Consider the following 19,141-nt stretch of genomic DNA (forward strand, 5'->3'; position numbering starts at 1 on the left):
AATATTCGATTTGATTTATCACTCGGACTTTTGAGTTGGAGTTTGATGTTTGATGTGTAACGTGGGGTCAGTGAGCACGCTTGAAAAATTGGCACTGGATTCGGTCGCTTTGTAATCATGTTGGGCTAGTAAATAAAAGCTAGATATTTACTGATTTTTTAATCATCTGACATTACAAATGAATTTTATATTTCTAAAAGCCATGTGCTTGATATTAGCAAAAACACCAAGAGTAGATTAGCATAGCAGTTTCAAATGTTGTCGTTTCTGATAGTACGATCCTACCGCTGATCGATTCCTTGAAACAGCAAAATTGAATGTGTATCAATGATTATTTAAAGCCATATTTCACTCAAAATCTTGTCAAATCATCCAACCATTTGAAATTATCAATCAAGCACGAATGTTTGTTTTATTCAAGCAAAGAAAATGAGACCGAAAGACATTTTAGTTCACCATACTTTGGGTGTGAACCAATAGCGATTATATAGTCTTTTGTACAATTCTGTTCAATAAGAAGCAGCGATTGAAACTTTCTCTGCATCGACTGGCAAAACCAATCGATCGATTGAATATGAAAAGTAACCATCTACACTTTGGATAAAACATCATGATATGGGATTGGCTGTTTCCGTGGAAGCTTTCCAGAAATCTGGCGTCCAAGAACAGAATGGTGATATCCATAGCAAAAGTACACAACAAGACCAATACCCATCCAGATGAACACGCGAAGCATGGATGCTGGAGATGCTTGAGAAAAGAGACCTGCCGAGATAAGTGCAGCAAGAAGCGGGACAACCATACCACCAATGTATTTTCCACCGGGAATCTGAAACTTGCGGGGAAGATCAGGCTCGGTGATGCGCAAAACAAAGGTAGAGACAGCAACAATGAAAAAGGCAGAAAGTGTGCCCACAGATGTGAGATTGCCAAGCATATCGACTGGGAGGAAACCAGCCAAGAGCGCGCAGAAAGTACCAGACACGATGGTAGCCTGTAGAGGAGTGCCTGTCTTGGGATTCATCTTACTGAAAAGAGCGGGAAGGAGACCATCTTTGGACATTGAGTAAAAGATACGTGGCTGGCCAATCATAAGAACCAGCATGACCGAGGTAAGACCACAAATGACACCAAACGAGATAATGACAGCAAGGACGGGGAGACCGACATCAATAAGAGCCTGACCAACGGGTGCAGCCATGTCAATTTCCGAATAATGAACCATACCGGTAAGAACCGCAGACACTGCAATGTAGAAAACGGAGCAGATGGTAAGAGATCCAATAATACCAATGGGCAAATCACGTTGCGGGTTGGCAGCTTCCTGTGCAGTGGTTGTAACGGCATCAAATCCAACATAGGCAGCAAACACAGACACGGATCCTTGGAAAATACCACTAAGACCATAATGGCCGTGACTAGTCTCGGGTGGAACGTAGGGAGAGTAGTTGGCAGGGTTGATAAATTTGATTCCAGTAAGAACAAACACAGCGCAGACAATCAGTTTCATGAACACAAGAATGTTATTGACTCGACTACTTTCACGGACACCAAAGCAGAGAAGAATGGTAAGAAGAAGAATGGCGACGGCAGCGGGAATCTAAAATCAGGCATACCAATCGGGGTTAGAAAAAGTTACTGTGACGAGTGTACAGAGAATTGACTATTAAAACCCATAAAACATCACTTACATTGACAAAAGTCTGGCACTGGGATCCATCGAGGCACTCGACAACGTTCATGTAGAAGCCAGCACCTTTACCGGGAATTTCGTTGGCCTCGTGCCAAACAAACGGTGCCTGTGCAATGCGGGGATCAAAGATACGCTCTTTTCCAAAGAGACCAGCAACAAAAATGTCGAGATAAACACTCCATCCAACAGCAACAAGGGCAGAACCGACAAGGTACTCCAACATAAGATCCCAACCAATAATCCAGGCAAGAACTTCACCCAGTGCGGCATAGGCAAACGAATACGCTGAGCCAGACACTGGCAGGGTCGAACCAAGTTCGGCATAGCACATGCATGCCAGCGAGCACACAAAGCCGGAAATGAGAAAAGAAATGGTAATGGCTGGTCCAGCATTCTGGCGTGCAGCTTTACCAGTAAGCACAAAGATGCCAGCACCCATAATGCAACCAACACCCAACATGGTCAAATCGAACGCAGTTAGTGCACGTTTATACTCGGACTTGTTAATTTCTTCGCCAATATCATGAACAGGTTTCCGCGCCACAAGGCGTCTGAAGAATTGGGTCATGATGTGAAGAGTCGTAGATCAGAGGATTGGTCAAGCAAAGTTTCAATATGTTGGAAAGGATTATTCAGTTAGTAGAGGATATTTCGAGACGAATGCAAGAAAAGGGAACGTAGTTAATTGAAGGGGAATAGTAACTTAAAGTTGTGGAAGTAGGTAGCTTATATAAGTTGTCCAATATATTGTTAGGGCTGGTGGGACGTTCTTTTTTATTCCGTCCTTGCAGTATGATTCTGTTAAGCAATTGAAATTCTAACCAATAAAGATGATTTTTCAAACTAGACAAGCCGTTTTTTTGCTCGTGCGGCATATATTCAATCGAATAATTTGCCGACTTGAACTAAGAAAACTTGTTATGATATAGTTTATGATATCCTATTTACACTTTTAAAAAACTGTTTTTAATGCAGCAAGCCCTTTTAAAATCTGATAGGGCCATATGTATACATAATTTACGCGACTCCTAAGCCAGCACTGTTTTTTGGTATGATTTCTTGCCACTGCACAAGCACCCTCGCCCTTATCATTTGGGCTTTACGAAAAATAATCATATCAGGATATGGGCTATTTATAACGATTGCTTACATTTGTATAAGCATGCTATTGTATATGGGTTGCTTCTGACATGCATCGCATAGTTTTCGAGTACATTGTAAATAAGCTTTACTACTGAGATGGTTGAATCAGCCAGTTTGAATTCTCTAGTATGTCATGATTGGATGAGCTACAGAGCAGTTTGGAGTGCTTGTATGAATAGATTAGCCGCTTTTATGTGGATACACCACTTGACGAGTTTTGGACGGTAAAGCACAATTGCAAGGAGATAGTATCTAATGTCGATTTTTAGCCATTTCATATTTGCAATCAGCAAACAAGTAAAGCTAGCTCTGCCATACTCGACCTTCTAGCTACTATAACTTAAATATGAGGTTTGGTTGGCAGATATTGGGTCTGTCAATCAACCAGACTCGAGTTCCAAACCATTTAAGCCATCTTTGCAGGTCTATCATATCAGGTGCGCTAATTCAGCAGACACTGCAATCTAGCTCCATCCTCAACATACTCGTGCCCTTTTTTAACCACCCTGCTTTGCTTCAATATTTTGTTGCCCTATCTCCAGAAACGATTGCTTGAAATATAGCTTGCATAACTTCATACCCCACGCAGCACATTGGCGCAGGCTTAATTGGTGGTTAGTTGATGGATGGCTTGAAAACCTTGCTTTTGAGCGGGATTTTAAGCCGAGCTGGTGATCTGGCGCTTGTAATAATAAACGCTGTATTTGTTTAATCTGATATTGAATAGATCTAATACTTGCTCGAGAATAATTGTACAACCATGTGAAAGTGATATTCTGACACTTTGATACCTAGCAAGCTTGACTCGACGATGCAGCAAAATAAAACAGCACCGCAAACAAATGAACTGCAGCGCCATTTATTGATGTTTATATTCCAAAATCAACGGTTCAGTCAAAAATCAAATCAGTAAATCAATTGTTTTTTTTATTTCAAACAAGATCAAGTTTCAAAAAGCCTAGGCCTTGGAATCCTCCGAAACAGTGTAAAGAGACTTTGCTGGAGCCATTTTTCCAGATATTTGTTTTCCCACTTTTGAGCTTCTGTATCCATATAAAGCATACACTATTAGTCCAAGTGCCATCCAAATGAATACACGAGCAATTGAAGCCGTGGATGCCTGGGAAAAAAGTCCAAGTGAGAAAAGCGCCGAAAGTCCCGGAATAACCATACCACCAACGTATTTTCCACCGGGAATCTTAAACCTTCGGGGAAGATCTGGTTCAGTAATTCGCAGAACCAGTGTCGACACAGAAACAAGGAAAAAGGCAGAAAGTGTGCCTACAGATGTGAGATTGCCCAAGAAATCAACTGGAAGCAAACCAGCAAGGAACGCTCCAATAACACCAGATACAATGGTGGCAACATATGGTGTACCGTTCTTTTTGTCGACCTTGCCAAATACTTCCGGAACAAGTCCGTCTTGAGCCATCGAGTAAAAGATACGCGGCTGACCAATCATGGCCACCAATAGCACCGAGGTCAAACCACACATGATTCCAAAAGAGACAGCAGCAGCAAGAGCAGGAAGACCAACATCATACAGTGCTTGACCGACAGGCGCGTTTAAATCAATTGTGCTGTAGTGCACCATTCCAGTCAAAACGGCTGTAACAGCAACGTACGATAGTGTGCAAATGGTGACAGATGCAATGATACCAATAGGCAGATCACGCTGTGGATTTGCACATTCTTGGGACGTGGTGGTAAGAGCATCGAATCCGATATATGCAAAGAATACAATAACGGATCCTTGGAAAACACCACTAAGACCATAACGACCATGTGCCTCTTGTGGAGGAACAAATGGAACATAGTTGGCGGGATTAATGAACTTGATTCCAGTCAGGACAAACACGACACAGACCAGCATGTTGACGGCAGTAAGCACGTTGTTGATCCATGCGCTTTCTCGCATACCGTAGCAGAGCAGTCCAGTGAGAAGAAGCACAATGACAAATCCAGGAATATTGAAAATTGCCGAGCACTCGGAACCGTCGGGGCATTCTACCTGGTTAATGTAGAAGCCAGCACCTTTACCAGGCATGTCACCTTCTTCATACCAAATAATGGGTGCTTGTGCAAAACGGGGATCAAAGATACGCTCTTTTCCGAAAAGACTGGCAACAAAAATGTCGAGATAAACACTCCATCCAACAGCAACAGCTGCAGCACCAACGAGATATTCAATCATCAAATCCCAGCCAACGATCCAGGCAAGAACTTCACCCAGTGCGGCATAGGCAAACGAGTATGCGGAACCAGATACTGGCAGAGTCGATCCAAGTTCAGCATAGCACAAGCATGCCAGCGCACTGACAAGTCCTGAAATAAGAAACGAGATAATGATACCCGGTCCTGCGTGTTGGCGGGCAGCTTTTCCAGTGAGAACAAAAATACCAGCGCCAATGATTCCACCGACACCCAGCATGACCAAGTCCGCTGCTCCCAAAGGGCGCTTTAGTTCTGAAGAGTTTGCATCTTCATTTACGCTCGAGATTGGTTTTCGAGCACTAATTCGTTTAAAGATTTCGCTCATTATTGAATAAAAACAGATATTCGAGCGATAGGTATTCGAAAGATAAAATTTTTTACTTGATGGCTGATGCACATGTACAGCTCAAGATATAGAAAGGGTTTTGTAGACTGTCCGAATACGGCTTGTTAGTGACTGAAAATACCTGCTTGTGGGATATTCGCAGAAACTGGTGAATTTAAAAAGATCGAGCTTGAAGACGAGTATCAAGAGAGCGTTAGTTTTGAGATGACGAGGACCGTTCAAACTGCACTCTATTTAAGTTATTTGAGATCATTTTAATCACATGCAAAGCAAGTGGGCTGGGTTGGATTCTCGAGAATGACAAATAAGCTTTGCCAAATCAAATAACGCACAAACACTAAAGCAACATAGAAACTTGTGCTTCACCCTATTCAGATTAAAAATATTACAAGGGATGAACTAGGCCGTAGCCGTTGCTTAAAATGGAATGGCAAAGTAACCCTAACCCATAAGGCTCAGACAGGGGGTATTAATGACAAAGGTTAGGGCTATTGCAAATGCTTTGCTTGCATGAAAAAGCAACTCGCAAGCAAATTGACGAGTATGCAATGGTTTGATGCCCTTTGGCTGACAGCGGTCTGTATAGGTATATTATGCTTCGAGGTTTGCCACAAATTATATTCCTTTTTGTTTGCTTAATGCTGATATTGTATAGGATTGCAATGTTTAATAGTAAATAAGCCAAATTTATGTCTTGGATTAGACGCAAACTGCTGAATTGTGTGATCAACACAATCCACTAAAAGTCTCTAGTTCTATATCTGAAGTAGCGGTTGATCAAAAGTGCCTGGGCGATATATTCCTAGGCGTTGATAATGGAGATGGAGAGTGCAAAAGAAAAGCATTGGTAATTTATCATTTAGGGATGACTATACATGCCGCACTGTAGCATTCCAAAACCTATATTCCTGATCGTGCTTTCAGTTGATAATTGTGATTTTGAGCGTATCATGACCAAGTATTGGCAAGACACTTGCTGCATCTAAATGCTTGACTTGAGGCCGCTTGTGAATTTTTGAGTCGATTATGTATTGGTTGTCACGGCCATCGAGTCAATCGAGACATTCACGACATTATTCACAAACACCAATTGAATTGGCTTGTAAGAGTGGGCTAATGTTTATTCAACTTACAAGCTGTCTTCACGTAAAATAAATCACTAAATAGAGTCAATGTACATAGTGAACAACTATGTTTGGTGCCAGTATTACCGAGTAATATTGTTTTATCAACTCATTTGGGTTTACTAATCTCTGTGTTTATTCTTGTACAAAAATACAGAACGAATGTTTACATTCCAGGTCCAATAGATCACACATCTCTTCAACCTGCAACTCTCCTCAAACATTGAGTGATTGCATGGAAACAATTGAATCTCGGATATTTACTTGAACTAGATCGCAAATGTATCTAATACTAGGATACAACAGAGCTCTTGTAAAATACTTGCTGTTTTACTAGAAATCGGATACTTTTTTAATCATTGTTTATTCTGAAGAAAAACAGAGGTTGACTGCAAGATAAATACAGAAAAACGGTCCATTTTACGTGAACATGGCCGTAAATTACACCTTGAACTCGCGAATCTTTGTATCCATGGAAAGAGTCATCTTACCACTCATCTGTCGGCCAAGCTTCGAGTGATGATACCCATAGCAAGCATACAGTACCAACCCAACTGCCATCCAAATGAACACACGACCAATTGATGCAACAGTAGCTTGTGAGAAAAGTCCAGCTGAGAAAAAGGCCGACAGGAAGGGAATGAAAATGCCTCCAAACCAGAATCCACCAGGAATCTCAAATTTGCGGGGAAGATCTGGCTCGGTGATACGCAAAACCAGTGTAGACACAGAAACAAGGAAAAAGGCAGAAAGTGTGCCTACAGATGTGAGATTACCAAGAAGATCTACAGGAAGCAAGCCAGCAAGGAACGCACAGACAATGCCAGATACAATGGTGGCAACATATGGAATGCCCTTCTTTTGATCCATTGTAGCAAATACTGCCGGAAATAGTCCGTCGTACGCCATCGAGTAAAAGATACGAGGCTGACCAATCAAAGACACCAACAGCACAGATGAGAGACCGCTGAGAATGCCGCAAGAAATGATAACGGCAAGCACAGGCATGCCAACATCAATAAGAGCTTGACTAACAGGTGCAGTCAGATCAATTGTGCTGTAGTGTACCATGCCAGTCAATACAGCAGACACTGCAACATAGAAAACAGTACAAATTGCCAATGAAGCACATATACCAATGGGCAAATCGCGTTGTGGGTTGGCAGCTTCTTGTGCAGTGGTTGTAACAGCATCAAATCCAATATATGCAAAGAATACTGTAATTGATCCTTGGAAAACACCACTCATACCATAATGGCCGTGACCTTGCTCTGGGGGTATAAATGGAGAGTAGTTGGCTGGGTTGATAAACTTGATTCCTGACAAGATAAAGACACTGCATACAGTCAAGTTCAGGAAAACAAGTGTATTATTGAGCCACGAACTTTCACGAATTCCCATACAGAGTAGCGCAGACAGGACAATGACAATGATAAATGCAGGAAACTGAAATCAATTGCATTTGTAAACCAAAGTAACAATTAGTCAAGAATTCAAGGTTTTGGCATTAGGTCACGAAACCACATAATGGTAGTGTATGCATTAGGATAGATGCGCTTAAAAGCCATGTTGAGTAATCTACTTACATTAAAAAACGCCTGGCATTCAGTGTCGCCTGGACACTGAACCATGTTCATGTGGAATCCCATCGATTTGCCACTTACATCTCCTTCTTCGAGCCAAACAAACGGCGCGTTAACAAAGCGAGGATCAAACAAGCGTTCGCGACCCGCAAATCCGCCAAGAATGATATCTAGGTATCCAGTCCAGCCAACAGCAACAGCTGCGGCACCGACAAGGTACTCCAACATAAGATCCCATCCAACAATCCAAGCCAGTACTTCTCCTAGTGCGGCATAAGTAAACGAGTATGCGGAACCAGATACTGGCAGAGTCGATCCAAGTTCGGCATAACATAAACATGCAAACGCACACACAAAACCAGAGATAACAAACGACAAGATAATTGCTGGGCCAGCATTCTCTCTAGCTGCTTTGCCGGTAAGCACAAAGATGCCTGCACCCATGATTGCGCCGACACCCAGCATAGTCAAATCAAACGCCGTTAGTGGTCGTTTGTATTCCGAGGTATTTACCTCCTCGGAAACACTGTGAATAGGTTTACGTGCTGAAAGTCGCTTAAAAATAGAACTCATTTTCAAAAAAATTCAATAAAGTCGAGGTTTCAAAAGTTGGAGAATAGAATTTCAAGATCTCAAGTATGTTGTCTAATTCAGGCTAATAAATGAGCTTTAGAATCAGGTTGGTATGGGTACAAAGTATACTTTTTGAAAGATGATTTGGCAAGTGAAAGTCGAATTACGATTGTTTTTTATGGATTACAAGTGGGGCGAAACGACGTAGATATATTTTTCAAAAGTAGGGGCCATTAAATAAAGGGAGGCTTCAGCTGTTTAGAAAAGCCCTAAGAGTGCCGATGAAGCTTTGCAAATATTAAGCCCTTTTTATTTATTTAGCATCTCTGTAATGCAATGGATAGTGGCCATGACAAACCTATAAACTACTAGATTACACCAAGAACCCTTTCCATGTCACCCATTAAGGATGCTGCTTTTACAACTTTCAACCCTACATCCTATTCAACTACGGTTGTTTGTAATTCAAGGGATATTTTCTCAACCAACCAAAAAGATAAACTAGCTTATTTTCAAACAGTTTAAAAAGTGAACTGGTACATGGTATGACTGCAACACGACTGCTTTACATTATGGTATAAAAATTTGAATTCTAATAGAGTTTTTGCATTAAACCGTTGTTCCATCTAGATTGAGTGTGCGGTAAAGCACACTGCCGCTCTCAAACATCGACTGCTTTGAGTCACATGTGTAACGCATGAGACATGACTCGAAATAGTCGATATTTGAAAACCCCACTTTCACTCATTGGATGTCCAAACTTTGACCAGTATGATGGTTTCCATGATGCGATTTGGGCTTGTGAATACGGCTGAAATAGTAATCAGACTTGCAGTATTGATATGCCTCTGTGTTGACTATTGAACCCGAGCACTATCAAATGCCATCAGATCTACCTGCATTGCTTTTTAGATGGCTCGTGCTAATGCACACTGCCAATCTTACCACTTGCATGCTTGTCGCTTTAAAACCACTCGTTTGGCATTGACAAAGCCATAGCCAAGAACAAATTGGCATAGAAACAGCATTTCGGATGCCATTGTTTTCATATGGCCCTACTCTTGGTCAATTCTTTAAAAATATACGACTTGTTTGTACAGTATTCAATAATTAATTGTATTTATTGTCGATACATTGTTTTTAGTGACAAGCCTCATCAAGCGCTTTTTAAATTTTTCCATGTGATATAAACTATTCAATAACATATCGCATCACTAGTTTGCTGATCTTTATTAGAATCTTGCGTGTTGATGCTCAACTACTGTTTGAATGCTGGCGAAAGGGTCAGTCGCTTCACGCAGTTAATCGCCTTAATCCGATCGGTGCAAATTGATACTAGATAGAGATCTATGAAAGCGTCGGCTTTGTGTTTACAAACATGCACTTGATGTTTTCCGGATAACCGTGCATTTTTCAGCCCACCCTTTTTGAAAACAGCGTTAATCTGGCCGTTTTGACCTTCAAAAAACATCGTGTCCATTGTTTGAAAAACAAATAATGGATTATCTACAGCCACAAGCAAGTGTGTATGTCCAATAATGGGCAAAACACTTTCACTGAGCAGCTACGATCTTTTAAATGAATACTAGTGGTTGAATAAATCAACATGGGATGTAGTTTTTATTTAAAACATTGAGTAATACCATCACCTACGCCTTGAATATGGTTCCAAAACTCTGGGCATAAAATAACATTCAGACAGTTCAACGAGCTTGGTTAATTATTGTGTTTTGGAAGGGTGGTGACCTCAATCTTTCGTCCCTTTTAACCATGTGACTATCACGACCTCTGCTTCTAAAGCCGCACTAATTGATAGGTAAACTAAAAACCTTCCCTTGTGTTCGTAGTCCTGATTTGGCGTAGGTGTACAGTTTACCTTTTGGCATGTTTTTTAAAGTGGTCGACACAACACTTACAACTACTCAATCAGTACTGTCTCGTCTAGTACAAGTAGCATTCAATTGGTCAAGTATATGCATTATTTCCGCCATGTTATCCTAGTATACCCACTCTTGAACATTTCAGCGCAAATCAGGGATCCGACAAGCTTTTTACTAGCTACGTGTTTAAAATTTCGCATTTACGCTATTATTGAATATGATTAAAGGGCGATACACGGATCCGCCCTGTTTCAGATGTGGCAAAGGGGGTGTAATGTGATCAAGTTGGGATAATTTTAGGGAGTCTTCAGTGCTTTAAAAATATTGAATATAAAGTGGAGGTCAACTATTCTTAGTTTGACCAGGATTCAAAAGACTCGCAGGCATACCTTTAAAAATCATTTCATCAACACGACTAGTCTTCAAACTCACCTAGGACATTATAATTACACTCGCATATCTTGAATTTTGATTAACCAATTCTTTGATCTACATTCCTTCACATCATGAGCCAATTCTTCAAACGCATTGTGGCACGCAAGCCATTGCATACTATTACTGCCGAAATTGGTCACTCGGACTACAAACGTGCACTAACTGCATTTGATTTGACTATGCTGGGTGTCGGAGCAATCATGGGTGCTGGCATCTTTGTGCTTACTGGAAAGGCTGCACGCCAAAATGCTGGCCCGGCCATTACCATTTCTTTTCTCATTTCCGGCTTTGTATGTGCTTTAACCTGTATGTGCTATGCTGAGCTTGGTTCGACTCTGCCAGTATCTGGTTCCGCATATTCGTTCACGTATGTTGCATTGGGTGAAGTTCTTGCCTGGATCGTTGGCTGGGACTTGATTTTAGAATACTTGGTTGGTGCTGCCCTTGTCGCTGTTGGATGGAGTGTTTATCTCGACATTTTCATTGCCGGCTTTTTTGGAAAAGAGCGGGTTTTCGATCCCCGTTTTGCACAAGCACCCGTTGTTTGGTACGAGGCCAACGAAATTCCCGGTAAAGGTGCTGGCTTCTACATGAACGTTGTCGAGTGCCTTGATGGATCCCAGTGCCAGACTTTTGTCAATGTAAGTGATGTTTTATGGGTTTAATAGCCAATTTCCTGTACACTCGTTACAGCAACTTTTTCTAACCCTGATTGGTATGCTTGATTTTAGATTCCTGCAATGTTGATTATTCTGCTCATGATAGTACTGCTTTGCCATGGAGTCAAGGAGAGCACTTGGATTAATAACATTCTTGTGTTCATGAAACTGACCGTCTGCGCCGTGTTTGTTCTTACTGGAATCAAATTTATCAACCCTGCCAACTACTCTCCCTACGTTCCACCCGAGACTAGTCACGGCCATTATGGTTTCAGTGGTATTTTCCAAGGATCTGTTGCTGTGTTTGCTGCCTATTTAGGGTTTGATGCTGTTACAACCACTGCACAGGAAGCTGCCAACCCGCAACGTGATTTGCCCATTGGTATCATTGCATCTCTTGTAATTTGCACTGGGTTTTATATTGCAGTGTCTACAGTTCTTACTGGCATGGTTCATTACTCGGAAATTAATATGGCTGCACCCGTTGGTCAGGCTCTTATTGATGTCGGTCTCCCCGTTCTTGCTGTCATTGTTTCATTTGGTGTCATTTGTGGTCTTACCTCGGTCATGCTGGTCATTTTGATTGCCCAGCCTCGTGTATTTTATGCCATGTCCAAAGATGGTCTCCTTCCCGCTCTTTTCAATAAAATGAATCCCAAGACAGGAACACCCGTGGCATCCACCATCATTTCTGGTGCATTCTGCGCGCTCTTGGCTGGCTTTCTTCCTGTAGATCTTCTTGGTAATCTGAATTCTGTAGGCACACTTTCTGCCTTTTTCATTGTTGCTGTCTCTACCTTTGTTTTGCGCATCACCGAGCCTGATCTTCCTCGCAAATTTGAGATTCCTGGTGGAAAATACATTGGCGGTATGCTTGTCCCGCTTCTTTCGGCAATTATCTCGGCAGGTCTCTTTTCTCAAGCTTCGATGGCATCCATGGCACGTGTGTTCATCTGGATGGGTATTGGTCTTGTTGTGTACTTTTGCTATGGATACAGAAACTCTGTAGTCGGCAAAAGGATGTCTGGAAAAATATTTTTGGATGATTTTACACATTCCAAATCTGTTGTATTCAAATCGTAGTGTTTGCTATAACTCGAGTACAATGTTCGTCTGTTGTTATCGTTCAATGTTAAGCTATTTCGTTATAGGTTTTCAGATTTAATAAATACCCAACGATTCATTGAATGTGTGATGAGTATTGTCTAGAGCTAGTTTTGGTAAAAATGCATTTGGTATGCTTTAGTTTTGAACTTGTTTATTTAGAACCAAACGAGACTATTTTTTTATAAAAAGTTTTCAGGCATCCCTCTTTCGGTATATGTGTTTTCTCGAATGCCTTTAATTTTTCCACTGCTCTCTTGTATCTATGTTTTGCTTCCCGACATTCGACAAGGGCTTTGACTGAAAGACCTTTGTTTTGTTCATTCTCGCCGCACCATTTTATCATGATAGCCTCGATATGCTTTACTGATTTTTGCAAGTCAATATATTCAGATCTATATCTTTGACATGGCTGCACGTTATTTGACGAACTAGTACTTTTTGATTTACATTCACAATTGTCTGATGATTGAGTTTGCGTGTCAGACAAGACTACTGCATGTGCAATGGTTGAAAAGATTAACATGAATAGAATGTTCATTGAAGATGAATGTAATTGTGGGCTGAGCAAATGACTAATCGCGTTACTAATGGAAAGACTGCAACTATAAGAGTTGATTAGTTCAGAGTTGAAATCAATAAAAATCAATAGGTAGGCACAATCCAATGTTTTCGTAATAGGTACTATTTATATGCAGACCGATTGTGTTGGGCCATTCATGGCAAGACTCTACAAGATAAAGCAAGGGAGGCCAAACTAAATGTGAATGTGTATCCTATGCAAAGTCGAAGCGCAGTAGTACAAAAAATAGGACGGGTAAAGGCTCATTTTATCGGCAGCTTTATTCAAATGTAGTTGTTATTCGTACACAGTATTTTCAATTTAGACTAAGCTTTAGCATTGACACTCATCAGCTGCTAACATGTATTAGAAATTTGCTAGGGATGTTTTGGCAAGGCTGTGAATTGCTTAGTTTTAGCTATACCTTTTGATGTGTGTCGGCTTACAGCCATGTTCATGTAAAAGGAACACTAAATAAGGGTGTCGATGTAATAACTGGCCAATTCCCATCAATTTTACTAGGCAGCACTGCTGTAAACTCCTCGACAAGAGGCTTGTCCTGCGATCGGGACGGAAACGAGAATCGCATCCCTGAAACGTGCAATCGTCACTCACTCAAACTATTCAAGCGCGAGACTGGGAGTGGGGTTGATTGCCAGCCCAGAGTGATCACAAATGCTGTGATTGCACAATGCTTGGTTATACCAGAAATCATTCTGTATAAATTGGTTTGACTGCATTGTGAACAGATGCTGTGTTGATTAAACGAGCACTCAAGTCATGAGGAGTATAGCAAATGTTTAAATATTTTTTATTTTGAAGCAAAAATCACTGCAAGATAAAAATACAGTGTTCCATTTTACATGAATACGGCTGTAATGATAATGGATCATGCAGAAAGTGGCAACAGTGTAAAAAATTACTGAAATGGCTTGCTCATACCTTGGTATTCTCCGAAAAAGAATCCACCTCGACAGGTTTAGTGTGGGACATTTTTCCAGAAATTTGTTTACCAAGTTTCGAACTTCTGTATCCATAACATAGGTATACTAATAAGCCAACTGCCATCCAAATGAATACTCGCGAAATTGACGATACAGCTGCTTGTGAGAAAAGTGCAATTGAGAAAAAGGCCGATAGGAAGGGAATGAAAATGCCTCCAAACCAGAATCCACCAGGAATCTCAAATTTGCGGGGAAGATCTGGCTCGGTGATACGCAAAACCAGTGTCGACACAGAAACAAGGAAAAAGGCAGAAAGTGTGCCTACAGATGTGAGATTACCGAGAAGATCTACTGGAAGCAGACCAGCTAAAAGCGCACAGAATGCACCAGATACAATAGTGGCAAAGTAAGGAGTGCCATTAGATTTGCTCATTCTGGAAAAGATGGCTGGCAAAAGACCATCAAGGGAAATTGCATACAGAATACGAGGCTGACCAATCATAAGAACCAGCATGACTGAAGTAAGACCGCAAATGACACCAAACGAAACAATAACAGCAAGCACAGGCATGCCAACATCAATAAGAGCCTGACCAACGGGTGCACTCAGATCAATTGTACTGTAGTTTACCATACCGGTAAGAACTGCTGACACTGCAACATAGAAAACGGTGCAAATAGCAAGAGATCCGATAATACCAATGGGCAAATCGCGTTGTGGGTTGGCAGCTTCTTGTGCAGTGGTTGTAACAGCATCAAATCCAATATACGCAAAGAATACAGCGACAGATCCTTGGAAAATACCACTGACACCATAGCGACCATGACCTTGCTCTGGAGGAACAAATGGAACATAGTTGGCTGGGTTGATAAACTTGATTCCAGCAAAAACAAACACAGCGCAGACAATCATCTTGACAGACACAAGAATATTGTTGACCCGAGTACTTTCGCGGACACCATAGCAGAGCATAATAGTAAGAGCAATGACAATGGCAAACGCAGGGATATTAAAGTAAGGTATACAATCGGACCCGTCAAGACAAGTAAGATGGTTCATGTAGAATCCGGCAGCCTTTCCTGGAGTATGGTTCTCCTCATGCCAGACAAATGGTGCGTTCGAGTAGCGGGGATCAAAAATGCGTTGTTTTCCCACAAGACCGGCAATGAAAATATCAAGGTAAACACCCCAACCCACAGCAACGGTAGCAGCACCAACAAGGTACTCCAACATAAGATCCCATCCAACAATCCAAGCCAGTACTTCGCCTAGTGCGGCGTAAGTAAACGAGTATGCGGAACCAGATACTGGCAGCGTTGATCCAAGCTCGGCATAACATAAACATGCCAGAGAGCACACAATACCAGAGATTATAAACGAGATAATAATACCAGGACCGGCATTCTCTCTAGCAGCTTTACCAGTCAATACAAAAATACCAGCACCGATAATACCGCCGACACCCAACATAGTCAGATCAAACGCAGTCAGCGCACGTTTGTACTCGGATGCATGAAGTTCAGCCTGAACTGCATCTAAAGGCTTGCGCGCAGCTATGCGCTTGAAGAAATGGCTCATTGTGAATAATAGGAAAATGTATATGAAATGGAATTACAATTATCAAGCACTCAAAGGTGGGGAATCGCTGGAAAATAAAGAGTGTTTATATAGGTTGGGAATTGAGAAACCTTGCGCTAATAAAAGCACAGCAATCCAGACAACACAAGTCGTCTGATTAAAATAAATTTAAGAAATGCTTCACATGCTTTGTTTGCAATATCATTTATACTACAAGCTTAAATGGAATTAGGACATCGCTGTGACGTTACTAAAACTCATATTTGCTTGTATGTATTTGCCTAAATATTCTGAAAATGGGTGGCTATGCATACAACTACTAAAACAACTCGACATGATTACAATACCCAGTACAGATTATATCATGCCAATGTTGAGAATTTGCTTTGAACCTATATTGTATACAAATAGGTGAATGTGCACTATAATTGCATATCAGCCATTTAAAAGCAGTGACCTCATTTTTTTCATGTTTGATGTTTGTGATTTTCTATTAAGCAGCTGTGTCAGTCAAACGGATAGGGTTACTCCGCAGGGTTTATTTCGTTTTTTTCAAAAGGAAACTCAAATCAAGGGATGAAATTAATATTGGTGCTTGAAACCCAAATATGGAGTGCTATGGCTGGCACGTCGGCCATGTGTATTGGCACTTCACCTAAATTTAAAATGGTATGGGGCCGATGTATTGGAATCAGGTATTTATTTTGAATGGTTTTAAAACAACATGCAATTTTATCCATGTATCACAATGCATAGGCTGAGAATAAGCAATAAGGCTGTCGTTTAACGCATGCTTTCCAGCACGAGTTTATTTTAACCTGCTTGGAAATTCGCTGGCTATGGTTGAAATTGCTTTGCCTAAATGTGTTTTAGAATTCGAGCGTATCTGCCATTTCAACTGCACTATGCAAAAATACATTGGCGTTGTAACCTGTACCAGCGAATTCATGTTTGTTTAGGCGAATTCAGGACCAAACTCCGGCCCTGGCAAGCGTTTTGGCGGCAGCAATGCAATTCTATTTCATTGCCATTAAAATAGCCCTATATATTTATGCCATCAAGGCTTGTATAATTAATGTTGCCAGCTGTAAACAATACTGGACACCAATACTGAACTTGCAGGGACAAGGGAGCATTACATGCCGCAGGTCCTCTTGAAAATAGTGTCCTGTATAATTAATCTCTCAGCTTCATTATCATGCCGCTGGCGACCCAATTATACAGCGTATCAAGGGCCCTTTATTTCGATTCCTGAAAATGTCATTATGGTAACTCTTGATCAAAAAGCCAGCGCCACTTTATTTCTTGTAAATCAGCTAATTAATGGGCGTTGTTCTATATTGAAGAACACAACGATCGCAATAAAAGAATGCAAAAATATTCGGACCTCGTTAGAATATTTGCATATATACTATACCAAACAATAGATTGTTTGCGATTTGCCATTTCTGTACATGGTGTGCAAATTGATCTTAAATTATGCTATTTAATCGCAGCCGTGCTTACAAATAATACTTTTCCGTATCTTGCATTGATGATTTCTATTGTTTGAAATAAACAAGGATTAAATATTTTCATGCCTTATCAATACACATTGGCGCACCGCCTCTTCAGTAAACATCATCAACTCTTCGTGTTTGGCATCGCACACCGTCAAGACTATTTTTACCGAGTTTTGAGCAGGGATCAAGAATGAACATGGCTGTCAACCGTTTAACAGTAATGCCACGAGGTGCAGTTTCATATTATTGAAGTTGTGGCCTTGTAAAGCGGTATGTTGTCTAGAATCAAGTGAGCATTCATACATGTTGAATGTTTAGAAAATTCTGAAACATCAAAGCATTTACAGTTTGCTTGATCAACGTTCATCATATGATACACACAAACTATAGTTTGAATCATCTCCACATCTAATCTAGCCATACGTTGTGCGGTTGACATTTGCTCATCATCTTGTTCCAATTCTGATGGCATATTCCATGGAATTTTATTTTTCAAAACTATAAACGTATACTGCGCTCTTGGTTTTCATGGCTCAACCCAAACCATATATCCGTTTAATATTTAGTAAATAGCTTCAGACTGGCGACACGAGTCTTTGGAGTGGATAGATGCCAAGTTTCTAGTGTGATCGCAGACGTTCACATGGTGTTCTGTATTCAACTACAAACTAACCATCAATAAAGTATTATCTTAATTATCTTAAAACCCAAACCATGTCTCCAGCAGTGAGTGCTGCCACTCATAATCAGGGATCAACATCCACTCAGCAACCACAGCAATCCAAACACGTTTATGCCATTGAATCCATCCTGTCTGTTGACCCATCCATCCAGTTCAACTTTGAGCCTTATATTACTCAAACCCTTGGCATTCTCTTGGTCAAGCCTCCAATCAAACCCATATGCACTCACTTTATTCGTGGAGCATGCAGACAAGGCTCATCATGTCCTTTTCAGCATCCACAAAAAATGCGAGCTGTAGTCTGCAAACACTGGCTGCGAGGTCTTTGCAAAAAAGGAGAAGTGTGTGAATTCCTTCATGAATACAACATGAAGCGTATGCCCGAGTGCTGGTTCTTTGCCAAGTTGGGAGAGTGCACCAATCCTGAATGCCAATACTTGCATATTGATCCAGATAGTAAGATCCGTGAGTGTCCGTGGTATGCTCGTGGGTTTTGTAAGCATGGAGCAGAATGTCGACATAAACACACAAGAAAGGCCGCCTGCCAGAATTACTTGACTGGTTTTTGTCCTAATGGAGAGTCGTGCCAGTTTGGACAGTTGAGTTGCAGCTTGATGTATTGCATAGTTTGAATCTAGAGGTGTGTCGTGTTCTTTTATATACTAATTCATGTCCGTCTTTCCTTAGCGCCAAGCATGAGTTGCCTGTTTTATTGGCCGAAGATGGTCCACAACCTGGTACTGCAGGAGCACCTCGCATGTCTTCGTACAAAAATGTCACTCCCAAATTTGGATCAGATGGAATTGATAGCAGTCGCTTTGAAAATAATAATACTAATCGAGACCATCAGCGAAACGATCATCGCAACCATTTTAATCGTGATGGGGCAGATGCTCCATACGGCGATGGTCAGCGTGCATTCAGAACGCTTGATCAAGTGACATGCTTCAAGTGCAGCGAGACTGGCCATTACGCGAATAGTTGTCCCAAGCGTCGCAAGTTTGACGATCAGGCAGAATACAATTGACTGACTGGATCGACCACTAATATTCCAACTTGAGCTGGTTGTAATTAAAACCATTAGAAAATATCCGTTTTGTATTTTATTTCATGTGAAT

The 19,141-nt window shown here is 41.1% G+C and overlaps 5 protein-coding genes across 5 annotated transcripts; 2 read left to right on the forward strand and 3 right to left on the reverse strand.

The window, feature by feature from the left end:
• Positions 1–589: 589 nt before the first annotated feature.
• On the reverse strand, positions 590–5,375 carry BATDEDRAFT_11569 (uncharacterized protein; the record flags this gene model as incomplete). Its single annotated transcript, XM_006678810.1, has 3 exons — positions 590–1,423; positions 4,641–4,843; positions 4,940–5,375. The coding sequence occupies 3 exons, from the start codon at positions 5,373–5,375 to the stop codon at positions 590–592; spliced, it is 1,473 nt and encodes a 490-aa protein (XP_006678873.1).
• Positions 5,376–6,961: 1,586 nt separating this feature from the next.
• BATDEDRAFT_11532 (uncharacterized protein) lies at positions 6,962–8,676 on the reverse strand (the record flags this gene model as incomplete). The annotated part of the gene is made up of 2 exons (XM_006678803.1): positions 6,962–7,966; positions 8,221–8,676. The coding sequence occupies 2 exons, from the start codon at positions 8,674–8,676 to the stop codon at positions 6,962–6,964; spliced, it is 1,461 nt and encodes a 486-aa protein (XP_006678866.1).
• Positions 8,677–11,062: 2,386 nt separating this feature from the next.
• On the forward strand, positions 11,063–12,733 carry BATDEDRAFT_88941 (uncharacterized protein; the record flags this gene model as incomplete). The annotated part of the gene is made up of 2 exons (XM_006679142.1): positions 11,063–11,632; positions 11,723–12,733. 2 exons carry the CDS (start codon positions 11,063–11,065, stop codon positions 12,731–12,733), a joined length of 1,581 nt encoding a protein of 526 aa, XP_006679205.1.
• A 1,372-nt stretch (positions 12,734–14,105) lies between these two features.
• On the reverse strand, positions 14,106–15,880 carry BATDEDRAFT_35118 (uncharacterized protein). Its single transcript, XM_006679047.1, has one exon. It carries the CDS (start codon positions 15,837–15,839, stop codon positions 14,253–14,255), a length of 1,587 nt encoding a protein of 528 aa, XP_006679110.1. The 5' UTR covers positions 15,840–15,880; the 3' UTR covers positions 14,106–14,252.
• Positions 15,881–18,175: 2,295 nt separating this feature from the next.
• On the forward strand, positions 18,176–18,616 carry BATDEDRAFT_5960 (uncharacterized protein; the record flags this gene model as incomplete). The annotated part of the gene is made up of 1 exon (XM_006678766.1): positions 18,176–18,616. A coding segment is annotated over one exon (441 nt), but the record flags the coding sequence as incomplete, so codon positions are not given.
• Between the last annotated feature and the right edge of the window lie 525 nt (positions 18,617–19,141).

Source organism: Batrachochytrium dendrobatidis (genome assembly GCF_000203795.2).
Source record: "Batrachochytrium dendrobatidis JAM81 unplaced genomic scaffold BATDEscaffold_6, whole genome shotgun sequence".
In the NCBI taxonomy this organism is placed as follows: Eukaryota; Fungi; Chytridiomycota; class Chytridiomycetes; order Rhizophydiales; genus Batrachochytrium; species Batrachochytrium dendrobatidis.

Coding starts and splice junctions, on each gene's coding strand:
- BATDEDRAFT_35118 (XM_006679047.1), bottom strand. CDS start 15,839: ATGAGCCATTTCTTCAAGCGCATAGCTGCGCGCAAGCCTTTAGATGCA.